Source organism: Podarcis filfolensis (genome assembly GCF_964270895.1).
Source record: "Podarcis filfolensis genome assembly, chromosome: 5".
NCBI classification, from domain to species: Eukaryota; Metazoa; Chordata; class Lepidosauria; order Squamata; family Lacertidae; genus Podarcis; species Podarcis filfolensis.
In genome coordinates this window covers 88837724-88859304 of record NC_139608.1, presented here as the reverse complement: position 1 = coordinate 88859304, position 21581 = coordinate 88837724, and the positions used below count along the sequence as shown (strand labels likewise).

At 50.1% G+C, this 21581-nt stretch overlaps 1 protein-coding gene across 1 annotated transcript; it reads right to left on the bottom strand.

Moving 5' to 3' along the window:
- Nucleotides 1–1987: 1987 nt before the first annotated feature.
- Nucleotides 1988–21580, bottom strand: MTG1 (mitochondrial ribosome associated GTPase 1). The gene is made up of 11 exons (XM_083616087.1): nt 21446–21580; nt 18975–19049; nt 11199–11290; nt 10080–10160; nt 9774–9830; nt 7670–7760; nt 7438–7499; nt 5061–5157; nt 3461–3542; nt 3242–3354; nt 1988–2469 (listed from the first exon to the last, which is right to left on the bottom strand). The coding sequence occupies exons 1-11, from the start codon at nt 21549–21551 to the stop codon at nt 2372–2374; spliced, it is 954 nt and encodes a 317-aa protein (XP_083472213.1). The 5' UTR covers nt 21552–21580; the 3' UTR covers nt 1988–2371.
- Between the last annotated feature and the right edge of the window lies 1 nt (nt 21581).

The window sequence follows — 21581 nt, the reverse complement described above, 5'->3', positions numbered from 1 at the left end:
ATGGAACACACTCGACATCTTCCGCTTTCAAGGCAAAGTTCACAAACCAAAACACCTACTTCTGCGTTTGCGGCATTCTTAATCCACGTTGTTCATAAACTAAGCTGTTTAAACCAAGGTACCACTGTAGAAAGTGACTGCTTCAATCCCTGGAAGCTTTAGTTAAAGAGATCTCAGGTAGCAGAGGCAGAGAAAGACTTCTGCCTAAGGCTGCTCCCCAGCCCCCACCTCCAGATCCAGCAGAAGTTAGACTGCTAGGCAAAATGGACCGATTGTCTGAATCAGTACAAAAAGGCAGTACAAAAAGTTTCAAAGAGCTTCAGCTAAAACTAGCTGTATAGCAGGAGCTGCGCTTTGGATTAAGCTGCCCAATGAAGTCAGTGGCTCCTTGTCCGTTTAAATGCCAATAAAAACCACTCTCTTTCAGCTGTAAGCCAAGTTTACAAATTTAAAAGGAAACTTATTCCATGATGGCAGCATGCTTAGGGTTGAAGTCTTACACAGCCAAATCTTAGGGGCCAACTGCAGCAGAATGAATAGCGACACAACTTGTGCCTGGCTAGGAGACACGGGCTGCCTCTCACACGGTCTCCATCACAGCTCCAAGCTGCCGCTGCTCAGCAGTCACTGCCAACACTGGCACCAGTTCAGTCTTCGTTATTTATTTTCCTGTTTTTAGGTTTTCGCTTAGCTCGCCACAAAGAAAAGAGTTTTAAAATGTGTGTGCACATTTCGCCAAGTCCTTATCAGTCCAGTTCCAACTCTTTGCACCACATTTTGTGCGACAAGTAACTTTTTACGGTAGCTTTTGTAATAAGTCAAATGTGAAGATCCTTCACCTTGATTTTATGACGTTCGGTAAGAAATCTGTGGAGCTAAATAACAAGTACCGTGTGCTGTCTCCGGTGCCTCGGGGGTGGGAGCGAGAAGGGTGCTTCATTCATGAGAGATTCCACACGAGATATTTCCATGTAAGTAGCATGTTTACAAAATTACCTCTTCTGTACTTTGTAATCATGGGTAGCCCTCACCTATACAAAATGTGGGGAAATGGAGAGGCCCAATTTGTGACACTGTGTCTCAACACTCTTTTCTCGTGTTTGAAAGGTGATGTGAAAATAAAAAAAGAGAATTAATCCATGTTCATGTTCGTTTTGAAATCTTGTATTTTAAGAGCAATGAGCTGTGTAGTTATTTTTACAGCAACGAAGCAAATCACAGAGCGCTGCAGACGACGAGAATAATTTCAGACAATTTACCGTGTTATTTGTCAGATTACCTGTACACCTGCATAATTTATTCTAAATACAGTGAAATACATTAGGGAGGCAATACCAGTATCTGGGCCTGATAAATGCCCTGATAAATGTCTCAGACATTTGATATAAAAACTGTTAGATAAGAATAGGTCAGTTTTTCACTACCTGAGCATCTTCAAAATTTAGTTTCAACTCTTGGCTGCTCTTCTATTAAATCCAATGAGGAAGCAATCCTCATGCTGCTTCGCAGGTGAACTGCTACGTTCTTAAAACATTTCCTCCCATCTGTCCCAACGCTATTGCTTCCAAGCGTTGCTTTTGAATGCTTCCATCTTATTTCGACAGTACGTGCCATCAGGGCAGCCCCCAGCCATTTCAATGGAAAATCCTTTCATGCTAGACTGGGGGAATAAATGAGATTCCTTTCTCATCCACATTGGCTCCTAATAAAGCGGAGAGGTCAACAAAAATCCAGCAAGGAGGACGAGAGCAGAAGAGCAAAGAAGCTGGAGACAGCAAAGCAAATCAATTGCCCAGACCACTCTAAAGGGAAGAAGTTAACCAGCTCAGTCACTTCCGAATTATGGCCAATTTTTCCAGCCTGAGTAAAATGTCCCTTTGCATCAGATCAACTTTGTACAACAGATCTGCCCCAAGACATGGCCAATTCACATTTTAATAATATATTGTAAGAGCAGGCAGGAGGCCTGCTCTTACAATATAAAATCGTCATCAGTTAGCTTATTGCATGTGCAATTTGCTGACAAACTGTTCGCACAGACACCGCAACCTGTAACAGGTTCCTTTCGATCAGCTTCTGAAGAAAGGCCTTCCTCTCTCTCAAAATAAAAAACTCGCCCAGCTGCTGCAACCTGGAGAAGGAACAGCAGGTGGGGCAGTGAGGGAAGACGTACAGAAAAGAGGGAGAAACGCAGCCAGTTATGGCCACTGCTGCCTGCTCCATCCTCATCTGGGGGCTCTGCAACTGCATCCACAAAGGAGGTCAACCTGCCAGTGGCTCCAGGCTTAAGGATGGTACACTGTTGTCCCAGGTAGAATCCTCCAGAACGACCCAGGAGAAAACTTCAGCACTGCCTAGGAAAGTGCTGCCCTTAGTCAAGCATGACTTTCCCCAGGAGTCCCTTGCGGAAAGTGTGGATAAACTCAGACGCTGCTGCGTTGTAGTTTGGTGCCTTCACGGTCACATTTCCTGCCGGGCAAAAGGATGGAGAAGACTGAATTACAGAACTGTCTGTGCCCATTGTGGTGATCACACAGGGCCCCCGGACGTTTGACGTTTTATTGACCCTGTGCCACCACTGTGATTGCTTTCTTCGCTGCCACCAACGTGTTTCAACTCACGGGTAATCACGGAGTCCAGACAGTTGTTAACATTAACAAATAATCAAGTTTATTTATAGGCATGAACAAGCTTATGGTTTCAGTTAATTTTCCTCGGTAGTTTCTTAATCTTAGTTCCTTAACTGTCCTATGCGTTCCTAACAACTTCAAATTGATTATTCCAACTATCTATCTGACTCCACCTAACAATTCCCCTCACTCCCTCACCACACAACTCAACCAACCCACAGACATAACCTCCCACCTCCTTCTTCAACTCCCAACTCTCAACTGACTTTCACACAACTCTCCCTCTAACCCCAACTCCTCCTATCAGTTTCCACTGGCCAATCATATCACACTAATTTTAACCCTTATGACCCACCTAGGAGGCAAACGCCACACCCATCGTCACTATGTCGGGAGCAACAGCAGCAGCACACAAAGGCGATCACCAAACCTCGCCTTCCGAGGTGCAGGACATCAGGAAACGCCAGCGGACACAGGGGACCCTGGGTGCTTCTCTACATATGTTTTACCTCTAGGCTGAATTCTTTCCACCCCCAATTTGCAAAATTTCCAGGCGGACACCTTAACACAGCCTAAACAGCTGGTGGCAGGGAGAGGAGGACGGGGCTCACCTGTGCCAGTCAGTATTTTGATTTTTTGAGTCTTGCCCAGGCTCAAAGCGATGCTCTTAAGTACACTCTCCACGTTATCCGAAGGACCATCCAGCCCATAACGTTCTACGTAACTGCATGGTCAAGGAACAAAAGGAGAGGTTTCTTTTTTAAAAAAACCAGGAGACTCCCATATCCAGTGTTTCCAACCCCAACCTGGAATTTAAGGGATTGTCTCACCTGAATTGCTGTTGTTGGTTCAGTGTGTAAAGAAGGTAATCGGCAATGACATCCTCGCCCACCAGGTGATCCTTGATCGCTCCTGGGTGAAAAATGGCCAGAGGGATTTGTGGCAGAGTTGGGCCGATCTATACCCACCAAGCATCACCCTATGGCGAATGAGCAGCTGGAGATATCGTCAATAAGACTCCAAAAGGGTTTAAGTTAGCACGTGATCCCTGCTTGCTCCTACTGTCTTTCAAGCTTCATATTAGTATGGGTCAGGATAAGTAAAAGTAAAGGGACCCTGATCATCAGGTCCAGTCGTGACCGACTCTGGAGTTGCGGCGCTCATCTCGCTTTATTGGCCGAGGGAGCCAGCGTACAGCTTCCGAGTCATGTGGCCAGCATGACTAAGCCGCTTCTGGCGAACCAGAGCAGCGCACGGAAATGCCGTTTACCTTCCCGCTCCGTATCTACTTGCACTTTGATGTGCTTTCGAACTGCTAGGTTGGCAGGAGCTGGGACTGAGCAACGGGAGCTCACCCCATCACAGGGATTCAAACTGCCGACCTTCTGATTGGCAAGTCATAGACTCTGTGGTTTAATCCACAGCGCCACCTGCGTCCCTCATGGGTCAGGATACACAGGGCAATATGCAGAGCCATAGGCGAGGAACTAATACAGGAAGATGGTTTAAAGAGCCAGCCCTGGACTTGTGAGCAAGCCTCACAGCTGCAGGTTTGTTGTTGTTTTATTATTTGAATTTCTATACCGTCCTATATCTCGTCGTCTCAGGGTAGTTCACAGAACAATGTGGAATGATGGAGGGTATGCCTGGCTATTATGCTGTAGCAGCAGATTCCCAGATTGGATCAAAAGCCTAAGAATGCTCTGTATTCTGCAAATTTTAAAAGTACGTTTGCAACATCAAGCATAAATCAAGGAATTCAATATCACAGTATTATGGTCACTTTGTCAGCGCAAGCAATTCTGCTTGCCTTATTGAACAATCTACCCTCTTCTCCCACTATGAACTGTTCTAGAGGGAGTCTCCTGAACCCCCAGGACTATTGGGGGGACATGGGATGAGAGTGGAGGAAGCCGTATTGTGCTAGCATGACTTCTGCTGGCTTCCACCAGCGCAACTCCTTAGTGGAATCTGGGCCAAAGTGCATTGCTTTGTTCAGTAGTGGAGTCAAACAAAAGTAACAATGCTATTATCACAAATATGGTTTCTTTTTTAGTCTGTGGGCTAGAAAAGTTATAGCAGCCTGAATTATAACATTTTAACATAATTCTTTTAAAAAATATTTCACTCATCACCCCAAAAGATTGAAATATATTCATTTTGCTCCCCAAAGTCCCATTTTTTCCCCATTTCAGACTTTTAAGAAAAAAGTTGACTTTTCTGGTTCCCTGGCAATGGATCCTATGTGGCTATTTCCATCCCCTGCCTGGGGCATTGCTTGCTTAGCCAGCAAGGTCAAGAATTCTTCTTGTTGATCCCTTTGAGTTGCTGTTTTACAAAAGCGGTGCGTATCAATTGTATGAAAATAAAATAAAATTGCCTCTCCTACCCAGACCCCATAAGTAGCATATATGCACCGAGTCCTCTTACCGCAGAGTGCTAACTTCAGTCCTGTTTCCACACACCCAATCTGGGGAGACAGCACTCCAGGAGTATCCAGCAAGAACATGATGGGCCTTTCGCTCACCTGAAACATGGAGACATCTAACATCCTTTTGGGAAATGATGCTCTAAGAATACGCTTAAAAAATGGCTACCCAGCTCACTCGCAATGCTCAAGAACCAGTGCAGCTTTCTGAATAGAGGGGTCCTGCTTGAGGCAAGACCCAGATTCTCTAGAAACATCCAGCCTTGATTACTATAACAGTTTACACACATACAGTTGCTTTGGGAAACTTCAACTGATTCAGAACACAGCAGCCAGCCAGAGGCTCAGCAATGTATGAATATTGCAGTAATTCTTAAGAATTGTCACGGACTCAAAGTCTGTTGATGAGCACAATTAAAACTAGTGCTGCTTCTGCCTTATCAATCCGGGATCAGACAATCTGAATGATCAGCTGTAGTAACTGATCTCAGCAACTGAGATCTTCATTGGATCTCCAGCTTCCACTGCCCATGAAGGTTAAGTTGGTTACTACAGGGGAAGGAAATTTTTTTCTTCTATAACTAAGACCCAACTGCAATTCTTTCCCCAAGGGAGATCCACCTGGAATCCTCTCTATTATCTTTTAGCTGCCAGGGCTCACTTCGCTGCTGCTGATGCAGCAAAAACCACATGGGAAGAAGGAGCAGCTAGGAGTTACTGGTCTCTGTGGCTACAGCAGGTGCTGCAATTCTGTGGCCGTTTACTTCACCCATGGGGGTGAACTCCATTGCCCCTCGACACAGACAGATGCCAACTACAACTGCCATAGAAAGTCTGTCCTGTTCATCCCAGCATTTGCTAATTTTAATTTTCTATATAGTTTGGGCTTTGTTCTCTTAGGGTGTTGAAAGGTTTGTGACTCCTGACGATTTTCTGGAAGCTGAATTATGTAATTGCTTTAAAAAGCCTATTGGTGTGTATGCTGCTGTTTTATATTTTTAGGAAGTTTATTATTTACTATTGATTTTATATCTCGGCTTTCCTTCTAAGAAGCTCAAGGCAGTGTACCTGGGTCAAGTCACACCCAGCTCCATTCTAGCCTCCCAACATCCAGTGAGATAAGTTATGCTGAAAGATAGCAACTTGCCCAGGCACCAGCTTAGTAAATCTCATGGCCAAGTGGGGATTTGAATCTTGGGTCTCCCTGGCCCTAATCTGGCACGCTGACCCATATACAAAAATGACACGCTGCTTTTCTACTAAAAAAATATAAATGACCGTATTTTTCGCTCTATAGGACGCACCTTGTTTTAGAGGGGGGAAACAAGAAAAAAGAAATTCTCACCCTCTCTGCACGAAGCGGCAGGAGGCGCTGTGCAGAGAGGGGGAGAATTCCCCCCCCCCGCTCTCCCCCTCTAAAACAAGGTGCCGTTCAAGGTGCGTTCAGTCACCTTCAGGTGGCTACCTTGGAAACCTGGAGAGCGAGAGGGGTCGGGGCGCACTGACCTCTCTCGCTCTCCAGGCTTCAGTGAAGGCAACCTTCAGTGAAGGTTTCTTTCAACCTGCTGTTTGGGGCTGGCGAGGGGAAGCCTCAAAGAGCAGGTCGGGGAGCAGCGGAAAGGCGCGCAGCCTTCCACTGCCCCCCAGCCCCAAATAGCAAAGATGCATCCCACTCGCTGTCTTGGCTTCTGCCATAGCCACGTGCAACCTCTCCAGCCGGAAGAGGCTGAGTGGGGGTATGGCTTCAACCTCCTGCAGGGAGAGGCTGCGCGTGGCTATGGTGATACCCCCACCTCCCGCAAAAGCCCACAGGAGCCACGCACCCTTTAAGGAGCACGCGGCTCCTGTGGGCTTTTCTACGAGGAGGGAGAAGGGACTGACTGGCCGCGGAAAAGCCTGCAAGAGCCGCACGGAGCTTGTGTGCGGCTTTTGGGGGCTTTTCCTGCCTGCCTCCCCCATGCATTCGCTGCATAGGACGCACACACATTTCCCCTTCATTTTTGGAGGGGGGAAAGTGTGTCCTATAGAGCAAAAAATATGATATTATCACCAGCTGCCTCAAGCATTCCCAATTCATGCTAATAGGAAGATGTAACACAGGCGCTGTCTGTTGACTTGTATGTTTACATCTGACACAAATCTAACCAGACATAGAACCCACGTCTGCACACTTTGCAGGTCCGGCTTCTGTGAGCACAGAAGTTTTCCCCGCCACTTTGGGAGGCTACATATTCATGGCAACACTACCCAAGCACTGCCATTTATCACTGACGGAATATCCATCTGTGATACATCCTTCACTTTCATATACCCAGAAAAGGAGTCTTGCACTGCAGCCCCCCAGCCACTTCCCAATTTGTGCAAGGCCCGTCGCATTACCTGGATTCTGGTGAGAACTGCTCTGGTAATGCCTGGTGTCCCACCAACCATGGAGGCTTTCCCTTTGGGTTGAGCAGGGGGGAGAGAGAAAGGGGAGGGGGAGAGATCAGCAGTTAAACGCAACATACAGAGTAGCTGTCAACAGAATAGGTCCCTAGGCCTTTTGGACCAAAACTCTTACCATGGAATCTGCTCACATGCTATTGGTCCGATCCGAAGGAGCAAAACATACCTTTTCTGAGGTGCACCCTTCTCAGCGAATTGATGACTGATGATTTCCCCACATTTGGCACACCAATGACCATGATGCAGCTCTCCACGTTCTGGAACCAAGCAGAAAGGCCAGAAGCAGTCTGTAGCTTTGCAAAAATAGCCAACAACAGAAGTACCGTATTTTTTGCCCTATAGGATGCACTTTTTCCCCTCCAAAAATAAAGGCGAAATGTGTGTGCGTCCTATGGGGCGAATGCAGGCTTTCGCTGAAGCCTGGAGAGCAAGAGGGGTCGGTGCGCGCCGACCCCTCTCGCTCTCCAGGCTTCAGGAAGCTCTCCACAAGCCTTGGGAGCCCGTGGGAGTTCCCGTCGGGCTCCCTAGGCTTGCGGATAGCAGCCTGCATCTCGAAGCCTGGGGTGCGCTGCACAGAGCACCCCGGGCTTCGGTTCCCCAACCCGGTTTGGAGGCTTGCGGCGAGGAGAAGCGCGCTTCTCCCCGCCGCCAGCCCCACAAGCTCGGGGGACAGCGGGGAGGCGGAGCGCCGCCATCCCGCTGTTCCCCGACCTGGTTTGGGCTTCAGGCAGATATCCGCAAGCCGTGGGAGCCCGGCGGGAAGTCGCGCTGGTCACCCAAGGCTTGCGGAGAGCTGCCTGTTCTGGGCGGGAAATAATTTTTTTTTTCTTTATTTCCCCCTATGGGCCGGTGCGCCCTATGGGGCGAAAAATACGGTATATCCATCTACAGAAATGAAGGGCAAATAGCTCAGCCGCCCCACTCCCTATCCCCCACCCCATCTTCCTGCCCCACAGCAGTTGATTGCAGATGTTAATCTCCTGTCCCTATCCTGTGCTTGCAGAAATGGAACCATTGTCATCAGGCTACAGTGGTACCTCGGGTTAAGTACTTAATTCATTCCAGGGGTTAGTTCTTAACCTGAAACTGTTCTTAACCTGAAGCACCACATTAGCTAATGGGGCCTCCTGCTGCTGCCGCGCCGCCGGAGCACGATTTCTGTTCTCAACCTGAAGCACTATTTCTGGGTTAGCGGAGTATATAACCCGAAGAAGAAGAAGAGTTTGGATTTGATATCCCGCTTTATCACTACCTGAAGGAGTCTCAAAGCGGCTAACATTCTCCTTTCCCTTCCTCCCCCACAACAAACACTCTGTGAGGCGAGTGGGGCTGAGAGACTTCAAAGAAGTGTGACTGGCCCAACGTCACCCAGCAGCTGCATGTGGAGGAGCGGAGACGCGAACCCGGTTCCCCAGATTACAAGACTACCGCTCTTAACCACTACACCACACTGGCTCTCCTGAAGCGTATGTAACCTGAGGTACCACTGTACTTGTTGGGGGGGGGGAGGCTAAAAATGTGTAGCACTGCACAGATGCGGACAGCAGTGGCTGCCTGTCGGGATGAAGGCGGGGGGCCCTGTTACAGTTTCCATCACTTCCCCCAGAAAAGCTTCCCAGTGCTGCAGAGCGGGGACACCTGAGGCCGCCTCCTCCAGTGGTGGGGAGCAGCAGCAATTCCTCCTGTGATTTCTCAGGTGGGAGGGGGAAAGGAGGAAAGAAAGGGGGAGGAGAAAGTGGGGGGGGATGCAGGATGGGGGATAGTTTCCTGGGCAAAGGCTGTAACTGTTCCCAGAACTGTATAAAATACCGTATTTTTTGCTCTATAAGACTCACTTTTTCCCTCCTAAAAAGTAAGGGGAAATGTGTGTGCGTCTTATGGAGCGAATGCAAGCTGCGCAGCTATCCCAGAAGCCAGAACAGCAAGAGGGATCGCTGCTTTTACTGCGTAGCAATCCCTCTTGCTGTTCTGGCTTTTGGGATTCATAATATTTTTTTTCTTGTTTTCCTCCTCCAAAAACTAGGTGCGTCTTGTGGTCTGGTGCATCTTATAGAGCGAAAAATATGGTAATATCGAAAGGCAGTAGGAGGGCAAGCTGTGTTTCATGATCAGGATTCAATTGAGAGGCTTCATTAATTGGAAATCATTCAGCAAATAATCCTAGAATCTCCCCACCCCCTTGCATGCTCCAGAACATAAATCGCATTTTTAAAATGCCATGTTAAATATTCTGTCAGGGGTCCCTTTACCTTATATACAATATAACTGACCTCATCCCTCTGGTACCGCGGACTGTTGCTGATCAGTTCTGTGACATGGGGAATAATCTGCAAAGAAATAAAAGAGCAGTTTCAGTGGAACTACTGTTGGGCTACTCTTGGCCCCTAAATGAGGGAGATCAACAGGACTACTGGTCCGTGTCTCTCTCTTTTTTTCAATCCCCCAAGTTTAATAAATCTGCTAAGAGACAGGGTCTCACCATTTCAGCCGCTAACAAGCAAGATTTTAGGATGCAAAATTTCCACTCCTAACCTACCTTACCAGAATATAACTTTGCTCTGACAGCAAAGTAGTACCTTTTGGATATTTTCATCTTTCAGGCAATCCGTGAAGAGGACGTTCCTAAAACCTTGCTGTTCCAAACATTCCAGGATCCTCTATAAACATATAAAGAAGAGATTTATGAAATCCGGGAGCGTGAAGAAGATGAGACTTAGTTATACTGTTTATTTATAAAGAATGTGTATCTCGCCTTTATTCACAAAGTAGATACATGGCAGCTGACAACTTAGCTCAAAAGAACAGAACAATTTAAAATCCAGTGAAGGAACAGTATAAAACAATACAGCAGTGTCAGGGAACTGCCATCAGGGCCGGAGGGAGAGAGCGGGCTCCAGAGGGATTCCAGAGAGCGTCCCGGGATGGGGAGAGGCAGCCCATCTTCTGGGGAAGGGAATCAGCGTAGCACCAGTGGACAAGGGGGGCAGATGGGGGAAGCGGCGAGGCAGTCCCATGACTCCTTGCCGGGGACCAGCGGGGAGAGTAAGGGTCCTCCGCTGCCCACACCCTCCCTGCGTAGAAGGCTTCCGCGCAGGGAGACTAGGCGGAGACTAGGCATCAAAGAGCTTCTTTGCTGGAAGAAGTTCAAGAAACGCCCACTGACGGATTCTGCCAGCGACTGAGACAGCCACGGGCGAGTGGCTGTCCGGACAGAAAAGGTTCACTCAGGCAACCCAGCCAGGTGTGGCGCCGGTTTACGCACGAGCAACCCCTAGAACCATTACAAGCAGAGACAGAAAAAGAAAGGGGGAGAACCCATGTGAAAAAAGAACTTTAAAATGTACCTTTAGCTAGAAAACGTCCAATGGAATAAATCAGTTTTAAGTCTTCTCTCAATGCAACTGCAATTGCCTGGGGAGGTGATTTCATAGACCAGGCACTCTGACGGAGAAAGCCTTTTCTCCAGTCCTCACCTGCTGAACCTCAGTCAGCATGAGACAGCAAGAAGGGCCAGAGAAAATAAGAATATTATTTCTATCTTGCCTCATGATTCAGAAGGAATCCCAAGACAATTTACATTAAAAATAAGTTCCAAGATCCCCAGTTGGAAAACTCATGCTGCTGTTTCTCAACCTGTGAATTTGTTTGTGGCCTGTCAAAGTGACAATTGCAGAAAGAACCTCCTTGGGTCTTACCTGTTTGTGGGTTAGGTCTGCCAGATCCATTTTGTTCAACAATAATAAGTGTGGGCGGATACCTAAGGCTTCCTGCAACTTAGGGTTCCGGCCTGAGAGTGGGATGTGCATGTGCTAAGGAGCCAAAAAGAGACGAGAAAAGCAGCAGCAGCCTAGTGTACATTTAGAAAAACAAAAATCTTTAAAAATCTAACTTACCTTCTGCTTGACTTCCCTCCCCTCTCCCTTCTGCAGTTACTTATTTCATATCTGTCAGGGCTACCCTAGGTCCCAGCTCACAAAGGACCAACGCTGCTTCGTTGTTAAGTATAAAAGCCTTTATTGAAGTTCAGTTTCACTTCCAGAGCCGCAGCGCGCAGCCCCACGTCTAAAGTGTCAGACCACTGATGCTCCGTCTGAGTCTCCTCCCCCTTGACACCAATTTAAGAGTCTAGCCTTGCTCCACCTTCTCCGCTGCTCCTTCCTCCTCTGGGTCCGCCTGCCCGCCGGGGTTCCGCCCTTTCTAGCCTCTTCTCCCGCTGATTCCCCTGAGCCTTCTCCCTCCCTCCGGCGGGCTTTAGGAGCTGGTTCCCCATCCGGGTCTCCTGCTGTTCCGCGCGCCTGCACATTTGAACTTGGCGCGCGCGCCCAGCCAGCAACTTTCCTCCTGACCGTTCCACTGCTGCTGTCACTGCTTCCCCCATCGGGGGGGCTAGCTGCAACTGACCTCCCCTCCGTTGGAGGCGTGGTCAGCCCTGACTCCCTCTCTGGAGGAGACACTGCTCCTGACACATGTGACTCCTCCCCCCCACTACGCTCTGGTGGGGAAACTGGTCCTGATCCTCCACTGCTGCTTTGGGGTTCCCCTCTGGCTCCTTGTTTCTGGTGCGTCCCCCCTGGGACCCCCCTTGCCCTGACCATCGGCGCCCCCTTCTGGGAATCTTCTGATTCGCTGGAGAAGCTCATGGAATCTCTCGGGCCACTGTCATACTCCCCTACGCTGCCCTCGGATTCTTCCCCTTCGCTCTCCCAATCCTCTCTCCCCAGTGCTCCTGCTCCTGATTCCCTGACATCCATCCCCCCCTCGAAGCCCCCCCTTCCCCCCTCCCCCTCTTCGGGTGTGGGTTCCGGGTGCTCCAGTCCAGTGGGTGTGAGTGCGGGATACCATTCTTCCCCCCTGGTGTGTAGCCGGTCCACTGGATCCGGCCCAACCGCAACGGGCTCGTCGACGTCGATTTCCTCTGCTTCCATCTCTCTGCTGATGTGCTCGAATCCAGGATCCTCCCCCAACACGTCCATGTCCTCCCCTCCCCCGGGTACCTCTGGTGAGACAGCTTGCAAAGGTCCCCGCAGCAGCTCCCTGCGCCACCCCACCTCCGGTTGAGTGTCCCACCAATAGGAGCGGTCTGTGGCAAACCCCGAGAGAGACCCCTCCGAGGAGCTAGTGTCTGGCGTCGTCTCTTCAGCTGATGAAAAACCCTGGAACGTACTGGCTGACAGTGTGGGCGTGAAGAGCCAGTCGTCGAAATACTCTGCCGGCATAGGTCTGTGTGGGAAGAGTGCATGGAACTCGTCTTTAAGATAGTGCTCCTCCACGGCATAGCACGGTACCCACCTGTTGGCACTGGCTGGGGTACCTTCCCTGGCGAGGAGGTATTCCACCCCCTCTTCCCCCCACCTCGAGTCCAAAATCTCCGTGACCTCGTTGAGTGGCGTCGCCCTCCGTGACCCCTCCCTCTTCGGAGATTCACTAAGTGTGTCTGGCGCGTTCCCTGTCGCCTGAAACCTGTGGGGTTCCCTGTAGGGTGTGAGCACTGACCTATGAAAGACTGGGTGCATTCTGGAGCCCTCCGGGAGTGTCAACCGGAAGGCCACTGGATTGATTTGCGCCGCGACCTGGTAAGGTCCCAGCTGCTTGTGCTTGAGCTTCCTCTTAGCTAGCGTCCTGGCCGGCACTGCCTGGGCTGCTAACCAGACCCAGTCCCCCACCTGGATGTCCTCCCCGACCCTCCTGTGCTTGTCTGCCTGCATCTTGTAGGCGTGTTTCGCCAGTTCCAATTGCCTTCGGAGTTGCTCGTGGACCTCCTGTAACTCTGCTGCTAAGTGCTCTGCTCCCCTTGGCTCCCCCTCCCCCGTCGTCTCTAACCCCGGGAAAGTTCTGGGATGCCGCCCATTATTGGCGAAGAACGGTGTCACTCCCGTAGACCCGTGCTTCGTGTTGTTGTAGGCAAACTCGGCCAGCGGTAGGTAGTCCACCCAGGTCGAGGGTTGTTGATTGGCGTAGCATCGCAGGTACTGCTGCATGATGGCGTTGACCCTCTCCGCTTGTCCGTTGGTCTGCGGGTGTCGTGCCGACGCTAAGTTGATCTTGACGTTCAGGATGCCCAGCAGCTTCTGCCAGAAGCTCGAGACGAATTGGCGACCCCGGTCGGACAGGATGGACCGCGGCAAGCCGTGAGCTTTGAACACGTGGTCTATGAACAGCTTGGCGGTCTGTTCCGCTGTGGCCACCTTCGCGCACGGAATAAAGTGTGCCATCTTGGTGAACATGTCTACGACCACGAGCACCGCTGTTTTGCCTCGCGAGCTGGGCAGATCTGTGACAAAGTCCAGGGCCACTCTCTCCCACGGTTCGAGCGGCGTCTGTAGGGGTTCTAGTAGACCCGCCGGCTTCCTGTGTACTGGCTTGGCCCTTTGGCAGGTGTCACACCTGGAGACGTAATCCGCGACTTCTCCCCTCACCTTGGGCCACCAAAAGTCTCTGGTTACTAATTCCGCCGTTTTGTCCTTGCCGAAGTGCCCAGCGCTGGGCGCGTCGTGTAGCTGCTGCAAGACTTTCGCGCGGAGGTCGTCTCCGGGCACGTAGAGAGCCCCTTTGCGGATGAGCAGTCCGTCTCGTATCTGGAACTCGTCGTCCTTCGCTGTGCCTCTTCGCACCTCCTCCATCTTGGATTGTGCGAACGAATCCGTCTGCAGCGCTCGACGCACCGCGTCCAGGTCCACGGCAGCTGAAGCGCACGCCCACGCTTTCGGTGCGAAAATGTGCTTGGCCGCCACCGGCGCCGCCTCCTCGAGATACTGCGGCTTCCTGGATAGTGCATCCGCCATGACGTTGTTGTCTCCCGGGATGTACTCTATCCGGAAATCGAAATCCGCAAAGAACTCCGCCCAGCGGATGTGTCTCTGGTTCAGGAACCGCGCCGTGCGCCAGTACTCCAGGTTCTTGTGGTCCGTGCGGACTTGCACTGTGTGTCTGGCTCCAACGAGGAAGTGCCGCCACGCCCTGAAAGCTGCATGAATGGCCAGCAACTCCCTGTCCCAGATGGTGTAGTTCTGTTCCGCCTTGCTGAGTTTCCTGGAGTAGAATGCGCACGGCCTCCATTCCCCTTGCGGATCTTGCTGCAACAGGACGGCCCCCACTGCTCTGTCTGAGGCGTCCGTCTCAACCCTCATTGGTCTGCTGGGGTTTACATGTAGCAGCTGTTCTTCGGACGCGAAGAGACGCTTGAGTCTCCGAAAGGACTGCTCCGCCTGGTCCGTCCAGGTGAACTTCTTCTTCTTGGAGCTGAGGGTGTCCGTGATGGCCGCCGTCTCCTTCGCGAACCCTTTGATGAACTTGCGATAAAAGTTGGCGAAGCCGACGAACCTCTGGACCTCCTTCCGATTGCGCGGGCTCTTCCAGTCCAACACCGCGCGGACCTTGGCGCTGTCCATGGCGAGTCCCTTGTCGGACAGCTTGTAGCCCAGAAAATCCACCTCCGTCATGTCGAACTGGCACTTCTCTAATTTGGCGTAAAGTCTGTGCTCCCGTAGCCTCTGCAGGACCTCCTTGACGTCCCTCTCGTGAGCCTCCTGCGATTCCGAGAAGATCAGGATATCGTCCAGGAAGCAGACGCACTTCTTGTAGAGGAGTCCCGCTAACACGTGATGCATGAAAGCTTGGAAGGTATGGGAGCCATTTTGCAGACCAAAAGGCATTACGCGATATTCATAGGTGCCTAAAGGTGTAAACATGGCTGTCTTCCACTCATCGCCCTCCCGCATGCGTATAAGGTTGTACGCCCCTCGTAGATCCAACTTGGTGAAGATCCGTCCCTTCCTCACCGTCGCGAGCAGGTCGTCGATCTTGGGCATGGGGAATGCTGCGGGCTTTGTTTTGGAATTTATGGTCCTAAAATCAACTATGAGTCTCCGTTGGGGCGTGTCCTTCTTCTTCACGAAAAACACGGGACTGCCCCCCACTGCTTTAGATTCTTGGATGAACCCCCGCTTCAAGTTGTGATCTATGAACTCCCTGAGTTCTTGCAGTTCATCTTCAGACATGGAATACAGTTTCCCAGTCGGCAGCGTCGCTCCCGGCAGGAGGTCAATCTTGCAGTCGTAAGGCCTGTGGGGAGGCAGCTTATCCGCTTCCCTCTCGCAGAAGACCTCCAAAAACTCCTTGTACTTGTTGGGTACCGCTTGCACCATGCCTAGGTGTAGCTGCGGTTCATCCTCTTGCCCCTCCTCCTCCTGGCGGGTCTGGATGCAGTGTTCTGCGCAGTAGGAGGAACAGAAGGTCAACTGCCGCTGGTACCATGCCAATGCCGGGCTGTGCCTATCCAGCCAACTCATACCCAACACTATGGGCGTGTCCGACAGGTGGGTGACGTTGAAGCTGATGACTTCGCGGTGGTTTCCAATTTGCATCACCATCGGTGGTGTTTGCTGTACCACCTCTCCTCCCAGTAGCTTCCTGCCATCGACCGTGACGACGTTTAGGGGCATCGTGGCTGGCATGAGTGCTATGCGATGTTGCTTGATAAAGTCCACTCCAATAAAGTCTGCGTTGCTCCCAGAGTCAATGGTTATTGGTACTTGCATGGTGTGCCCATTGGGCAACTGGAGCGATGCGGTGAGTTGCACCACTGGTTTGGGTGGGAGGGGGTCTGTGGGCTGTAAAATCTCTGGGGACTGCTTCACTGACTTGCCTGGTTGGGCCCCAGTGGCTCTGTTTCCAACCAGGCTTCTTCTTCCCCCTGCAGCTGTTTCAGCTGCTCACCTGTTCCCTTTACTGTTGCTGAGGCTGCAGTGTGCTTCTGGAGCCTCTGGGGACACTCTTTGGCCATGTGCTGTGCACTGTCGCAGATGTAACACTTCCTGGTCCCTCTAGGAGCCTTCCCCTTGACTGCTCCCGGTGTTTGGGCTCTGCTGGCAGTCTGAGCCCTTGCACCACCAATCTCCATCGGCTCTTCTCCCCTTCCCAAAGGAGGCATGGACAGCGCCCGCCCCGCCTCTCTGGGAAAGAAAGGGGTTGTCCTGGCTGGGGTGCTTCCCTTACGTCCTTCCAGGCGCACACCAATTGCCAACGCTCTTTGGGCAACTTCTTGGGTATTTTGGGGTCTTTCTCCTCTTGCCAGTTCATCTTTCACCTCTCCACTTAGCCCCTCCCAGAACAGGTCTCTGACAGCAATGGAGTCCTTCTCCCAGCCCAGCACGTTCAGTAAGGCAAAAAAGCGCGAGTGATACTGCCTCACCGTCGCTTTCCCTTGCTGTAGTCCATGCATTTCCCTCCGAGCAATATCTACATCTACCGTAGATTTAAAGCAAGCGTCCATAGCTTTGATAAATGCATCGGAATCTTTGAGGGCAGGGTCTTTTTCGCGCCACAAATTCCGCAGCCACGCTTTTGCTTCCCCATGCAAATGAGTGATTATGAAGCCCACCTTCTCTTCCTCATCTCTAAAGTCTTTCCGAAGCAAATTGAGCGCGTAAACCACGTCAGCTCTGAAGTTAGGGTATTGCTGCAGGTTCCCATCAAAGTGCGCCACCAGGCTGCCCCCCCTCTTCCCGAGGCCAACTCCCTCCGGTTTGGGTCCTGGCAGCCCCTCTTTCCCCCAACGGTCCCACCTGGCTTGCAGATCCCGGCAGAGCGCTACTGCTTCTTCTTCTCTTTTCCTGGATGCTGCTACTTCCGCGTAAAGCGTCGTGACTGCTTCTTGCAGTTCTTTCACCTGGCTCTCTGTAGTCATCTTTGCCTATCTTCGTGAGCTCGCAAAACACCAAGTCTTGCCCCTCGCTGCACCAACTCACGCTGCGAGGTTTTTATGAGGGACGGAGCATACTGTCAGGGCTACCCTAGGTCCCAGCTCACAAAGGACCAACGCTGCTTCGTTGTTAAGTATAAAAGCCTTTATTGAAGTTCAGTTTCACTTCCAGAGCCGCAGCGCGCAGCCCCACGTCTAAAGTGTCAGACCACTGATGCTCCGTCTGAGTCTCCTCCCCCTTGACACCAATTTAAGAGTCTAGCCTTGCTCCACCTTCTCCGCTGCTCCTTCCTCCTCTGGGTCCGCCTGCCCGCCGGGGTTCCGCCCTTTCTAGCCTCTTCTCCCGCTGATTCCCCTGAGCCTTCTCCCTCCCTCCGGCGGGCTTTAGGAGCTGGTTCCCCATCCGGGTCTCCTGCTGTTCCGCGCGCCTGCACATTTGAACTTGGCGCGCGCGCCCAGCCAGCAACTTTCCTCCTGACCGTTCCACTGCTGCTGTCACTGCTTCCCCCATCGGGGGGGCTAGCTGCAACTGACCTCCCCTCCGTTGGAGGCGTGGTCAGCCCTGACTCCCTCTCTGGAGGAGACACTGCTCCTGACACATGTGACTCCTCCCCCCCACTACGCTCTGGTGGGGAAACTGGTCCTGATCCTCCACTGCTGCTTTGGGGTTCCCCTCTGGCTCCTTGTTTCTGGTGCGTCCCCCCTGGGACCCCCCTTGCCCTGACCATCGGCGCCCCCTTCTGGGAATCTTCTGATTCGCTGGAGAAGCTCATGGAATCTCTCGGGCCACTGTCATACTCCCCTACGCTGCCCTCGGATTCTTCCCCTTCGCTCTCCCAATCCTCTCTCCCCAGTGCTCCTGCTCCTGATTCCCTGACAATATCCTTTTATTACTGCATATACAATTCAAATATATTTATACATTTCTCCCTTATCCTTTCCTTAGTTATCTCTTACTGCCCATGTTTATATCAATCATATTGTTTACAATATGTCCTCAAATAATCAATAATTCCCCCCCATTCTGTTTTAAAAAGTCTCTCTTCTTCTTGATTTCTTATTCTTCTGGTGAGTTTCGCTATTTCTGCATATTCCATTAATTTTAATAGATGAAGACTTTCTTGTTCCAACAGACTTTTGGGAACTGACTGCTTTTAATGAAAAGGCTGCTGCAGTGCTGTTTTTACTGTAATTACATACTTGTATGGTTTTAAGAGATCTTACATCTAAAAGTCTATTAATGTATCTATCCATCTACCTATAACTTTAATTCTATAAATGTTTGCTTTTTTATTCTTATTTTCCTACATTCTTAGCTTTTCTTATGTTTAGCTGTAAGTCATCATAAGTTGTTCTCAGGGAAAATGGTGGAATAACAACAACAATGGCAACCAGCCAATTGAAATGCCCTCCCATCAGATATCAAGGAAATAAACCACTATCTGACTTTTAGAAGACATCTGAAGGCAGCCCTGTTTAGGAAAGTTTTTAATGTTTGAAGTTTTATTCTGTTTTTGATGTTCTGCCTAAAGCTACCCAGAGTGGCGGGGGAAACCCAGCCAGATGGGCAGGGTAGAAATAATAATAATAATAATAATAATAATAATAATAATAATAATAATTTATTATAAATGGAAACAAGCCAGCAGACAGTGAAGCTGCATGAAGATTGTTTACTCTGTGAGGGGGTAAAACTGCAGTGCCCAGGAATTCTTTCTAAGGGAAAGGATGTGTTTTAAAGGGTGTAGCTTGTGCGCAAGCTGATCCCCACAAAAGGATATACGGGCATCATGAACCTCCAGTAAACAGTCGACCACTCGCAGGCGTTTCTGCATATCCTTCAGCCCTACAAAAAAACCAAAGTATTAAACAAAATCAGGAAAAGGACTTTGGTATCAAATTTGAAGAGGCAGATTGGAATAGTCTATTGACAAAACCCCCACTAAAATCAATATTAACCAGTATTTGAGTAAATTCTTTTAAGCTAATACACAGATAGAATTTAACACCCGTAATACTCAGCTCTATAGACAAAACATCCTCTGCAGCATGCTGGAGAGGGTGGAAGGTAATAGGCATGATTTTTCATATGCAGTGGACATGTGAATTAGTGCAACTGTTTTGGCAAAGGGTATTCGCAGAAATATGCAAAATTACAAGTCAGGGTGTACAATGCAACCCATTCCAAGGTTTCTTAGCAATTTAAAAAGATATTCAGATTAAATTATTGCACAAGGAACTTATCACTTTTCTTTTGGTAACTGCACAACTGCTCACAGCAAATTAAAAAATGGGGAAAACTTGATCATGTACATATCATATAATGGACAATTGCTTTAACTGAGAAGCTAAGAGATCACACCCCATAGCTGTCAACCTTCCCCTTTTTGCGGGAAATTCCCTTATTCCAGCACCGTTTCCCACTGCTATCCCAGATTGTTAGATATCCCGTAGACTGTCCCTGGGACAGGTGAGGCTGCTGATCCCTTATTTTCGAGGCTGCTGATCCCTTATTTTCAAATCTGAAAGTTGACAGCTATGTCACACCCCCTGAATGATACAACAGATATGGATGATTTTGCGAATATAAGACATATCCAAATGAACACTCTGATGACTGATGCCCACCAACTATGCATATAGTTCTAGGAGAGGGGTGGAACCAACTGTTTGGATAATGTTATGCTTATATCCCATTTCTTCAAACTTAATAAAAATTCAAAGGGAAGAAGATGTGCAGGTACAACTACAATTCCAGCAGCAGGAGAACAGAGCTCACCCCATCAGCTCTGTTGCTATAGGCCAGGCCACCTCCTCTCTCCTTCGGCTATCACCCTGGGGGCAACTGTTCCACCAGACTCCCTATTGGGAGAGACAATAAGCAGGAGGCTCATTCCATCAACTTTTCTGGAGGGCCCAGCTCCACCAGGCAACTCCTGCTCCTGAACCTTACCAGTTGGTCCGCGAAGGTACAGCTGTCAATGGGTTTTGATTTTCCTCTTCCCTCCTCCTCCCTTTTTTCCTTGTGTGCTGTGCACATGCGCATGTGATTTTAGATTTTAAGCCTGCACTCAGGGAGTGTCTTATTCTGATTTCATGTAAGCCGGCCTGGGAGCCTTTATAGCAGGAAAAGAGGGTTTTGTTTTTTTAACCAAATAAACAAACAAATGTCTCCCTGCTTATTTAACTTATATGCAGAATTCATCATGTGAAAGGCTGGGCTGGATGAATCCCTACCCGGAATTAAGATTGCCAGAAGAAATATCAACAACCTCAGATATGCAGATGACACAACCTTGATGGCAGAAAGTGAGGAGGAATAAAGGAACTTTTAATGAGGGTGAAAGAGGAGAGCGCAAAATATGGTTTGAAGCTCAACATCAAAAAAAACGAAGATCATGGCCACTGGTCCCATCACCTCCTGGCAAATAGAAGGGGAAGAAATGGAGGCAGTGAGAGATTTGACTTTCTTGGGCTCCATGATCACTGCCGATGGTGACAGCAGCCACAAAATTAAAAGACGCCTGCTTCTTGGGAGGAAAGCAATGACAAACCTAGACAGCATCTTAAAAAGCAGAGACATCACCTTGCCAACAAAGGTCTGTATAGTTAAAGCTATGGTTTTCCCACTAGGGATGTATGGAAGTGAGAGCTGGACCATAAAGAAGGCTGATCGCCGAAGAATTGATGCTTTTGAATTCTGGTGCTGGAGGAGACTCTTGAGAGTCCCATGGACTGCCAGAAGATCAAACCTCTCCATTCTGAAGGAAATCAGCCCTGAGTGCTCACTGGAAGGACAGATCCTGAAGCTGAGGCTCCAATACTTTGGCCACCTCATGAGAAGAGAAGACTCCCTGGAAAAGACCCTGATGTTGGGGAAGATGGAGGGCACAAGGAGAAGGGGACAACAGAGGACGAGATGGTTGGACAGTGTTCTCGAAGCTACCAGCATGAGTTTGACCAAACTGCGGGAGGCAGTGGAAGACAGGGGTGCCTGGCGTGCTCTGGTCCATGGGGTCACGAAGAGTCGGACACGACTAAACGACTAAACAACAAAGCCTATATTCAAGCAAACAAGCCCTCCTGGCTCAGAAAGACCACAGAGACGCCTCGGCCTAGAGAGGCCACGCCACAGAGACGCCTCAGCCTAGAGAAGCCACGGTCCTGGTTTCTACCGGAAGTCCGGCCTGCGCGCTACTCCCCCCCCCGCTCCCCACCCGAGTGGTCACCGGCCCAACGTGCCTCTCGCCATGTGCCCGGGGAACCAGTGGGCCACATCCCGGCCGCCGTAGTCGAACCGCTCCCGCCAGCCTCGGAGCGGCGCCCGCAAGATAGACGTGAGTCGCATGTCGGCCTCTCTCGGCAACTGCCTGTCTTG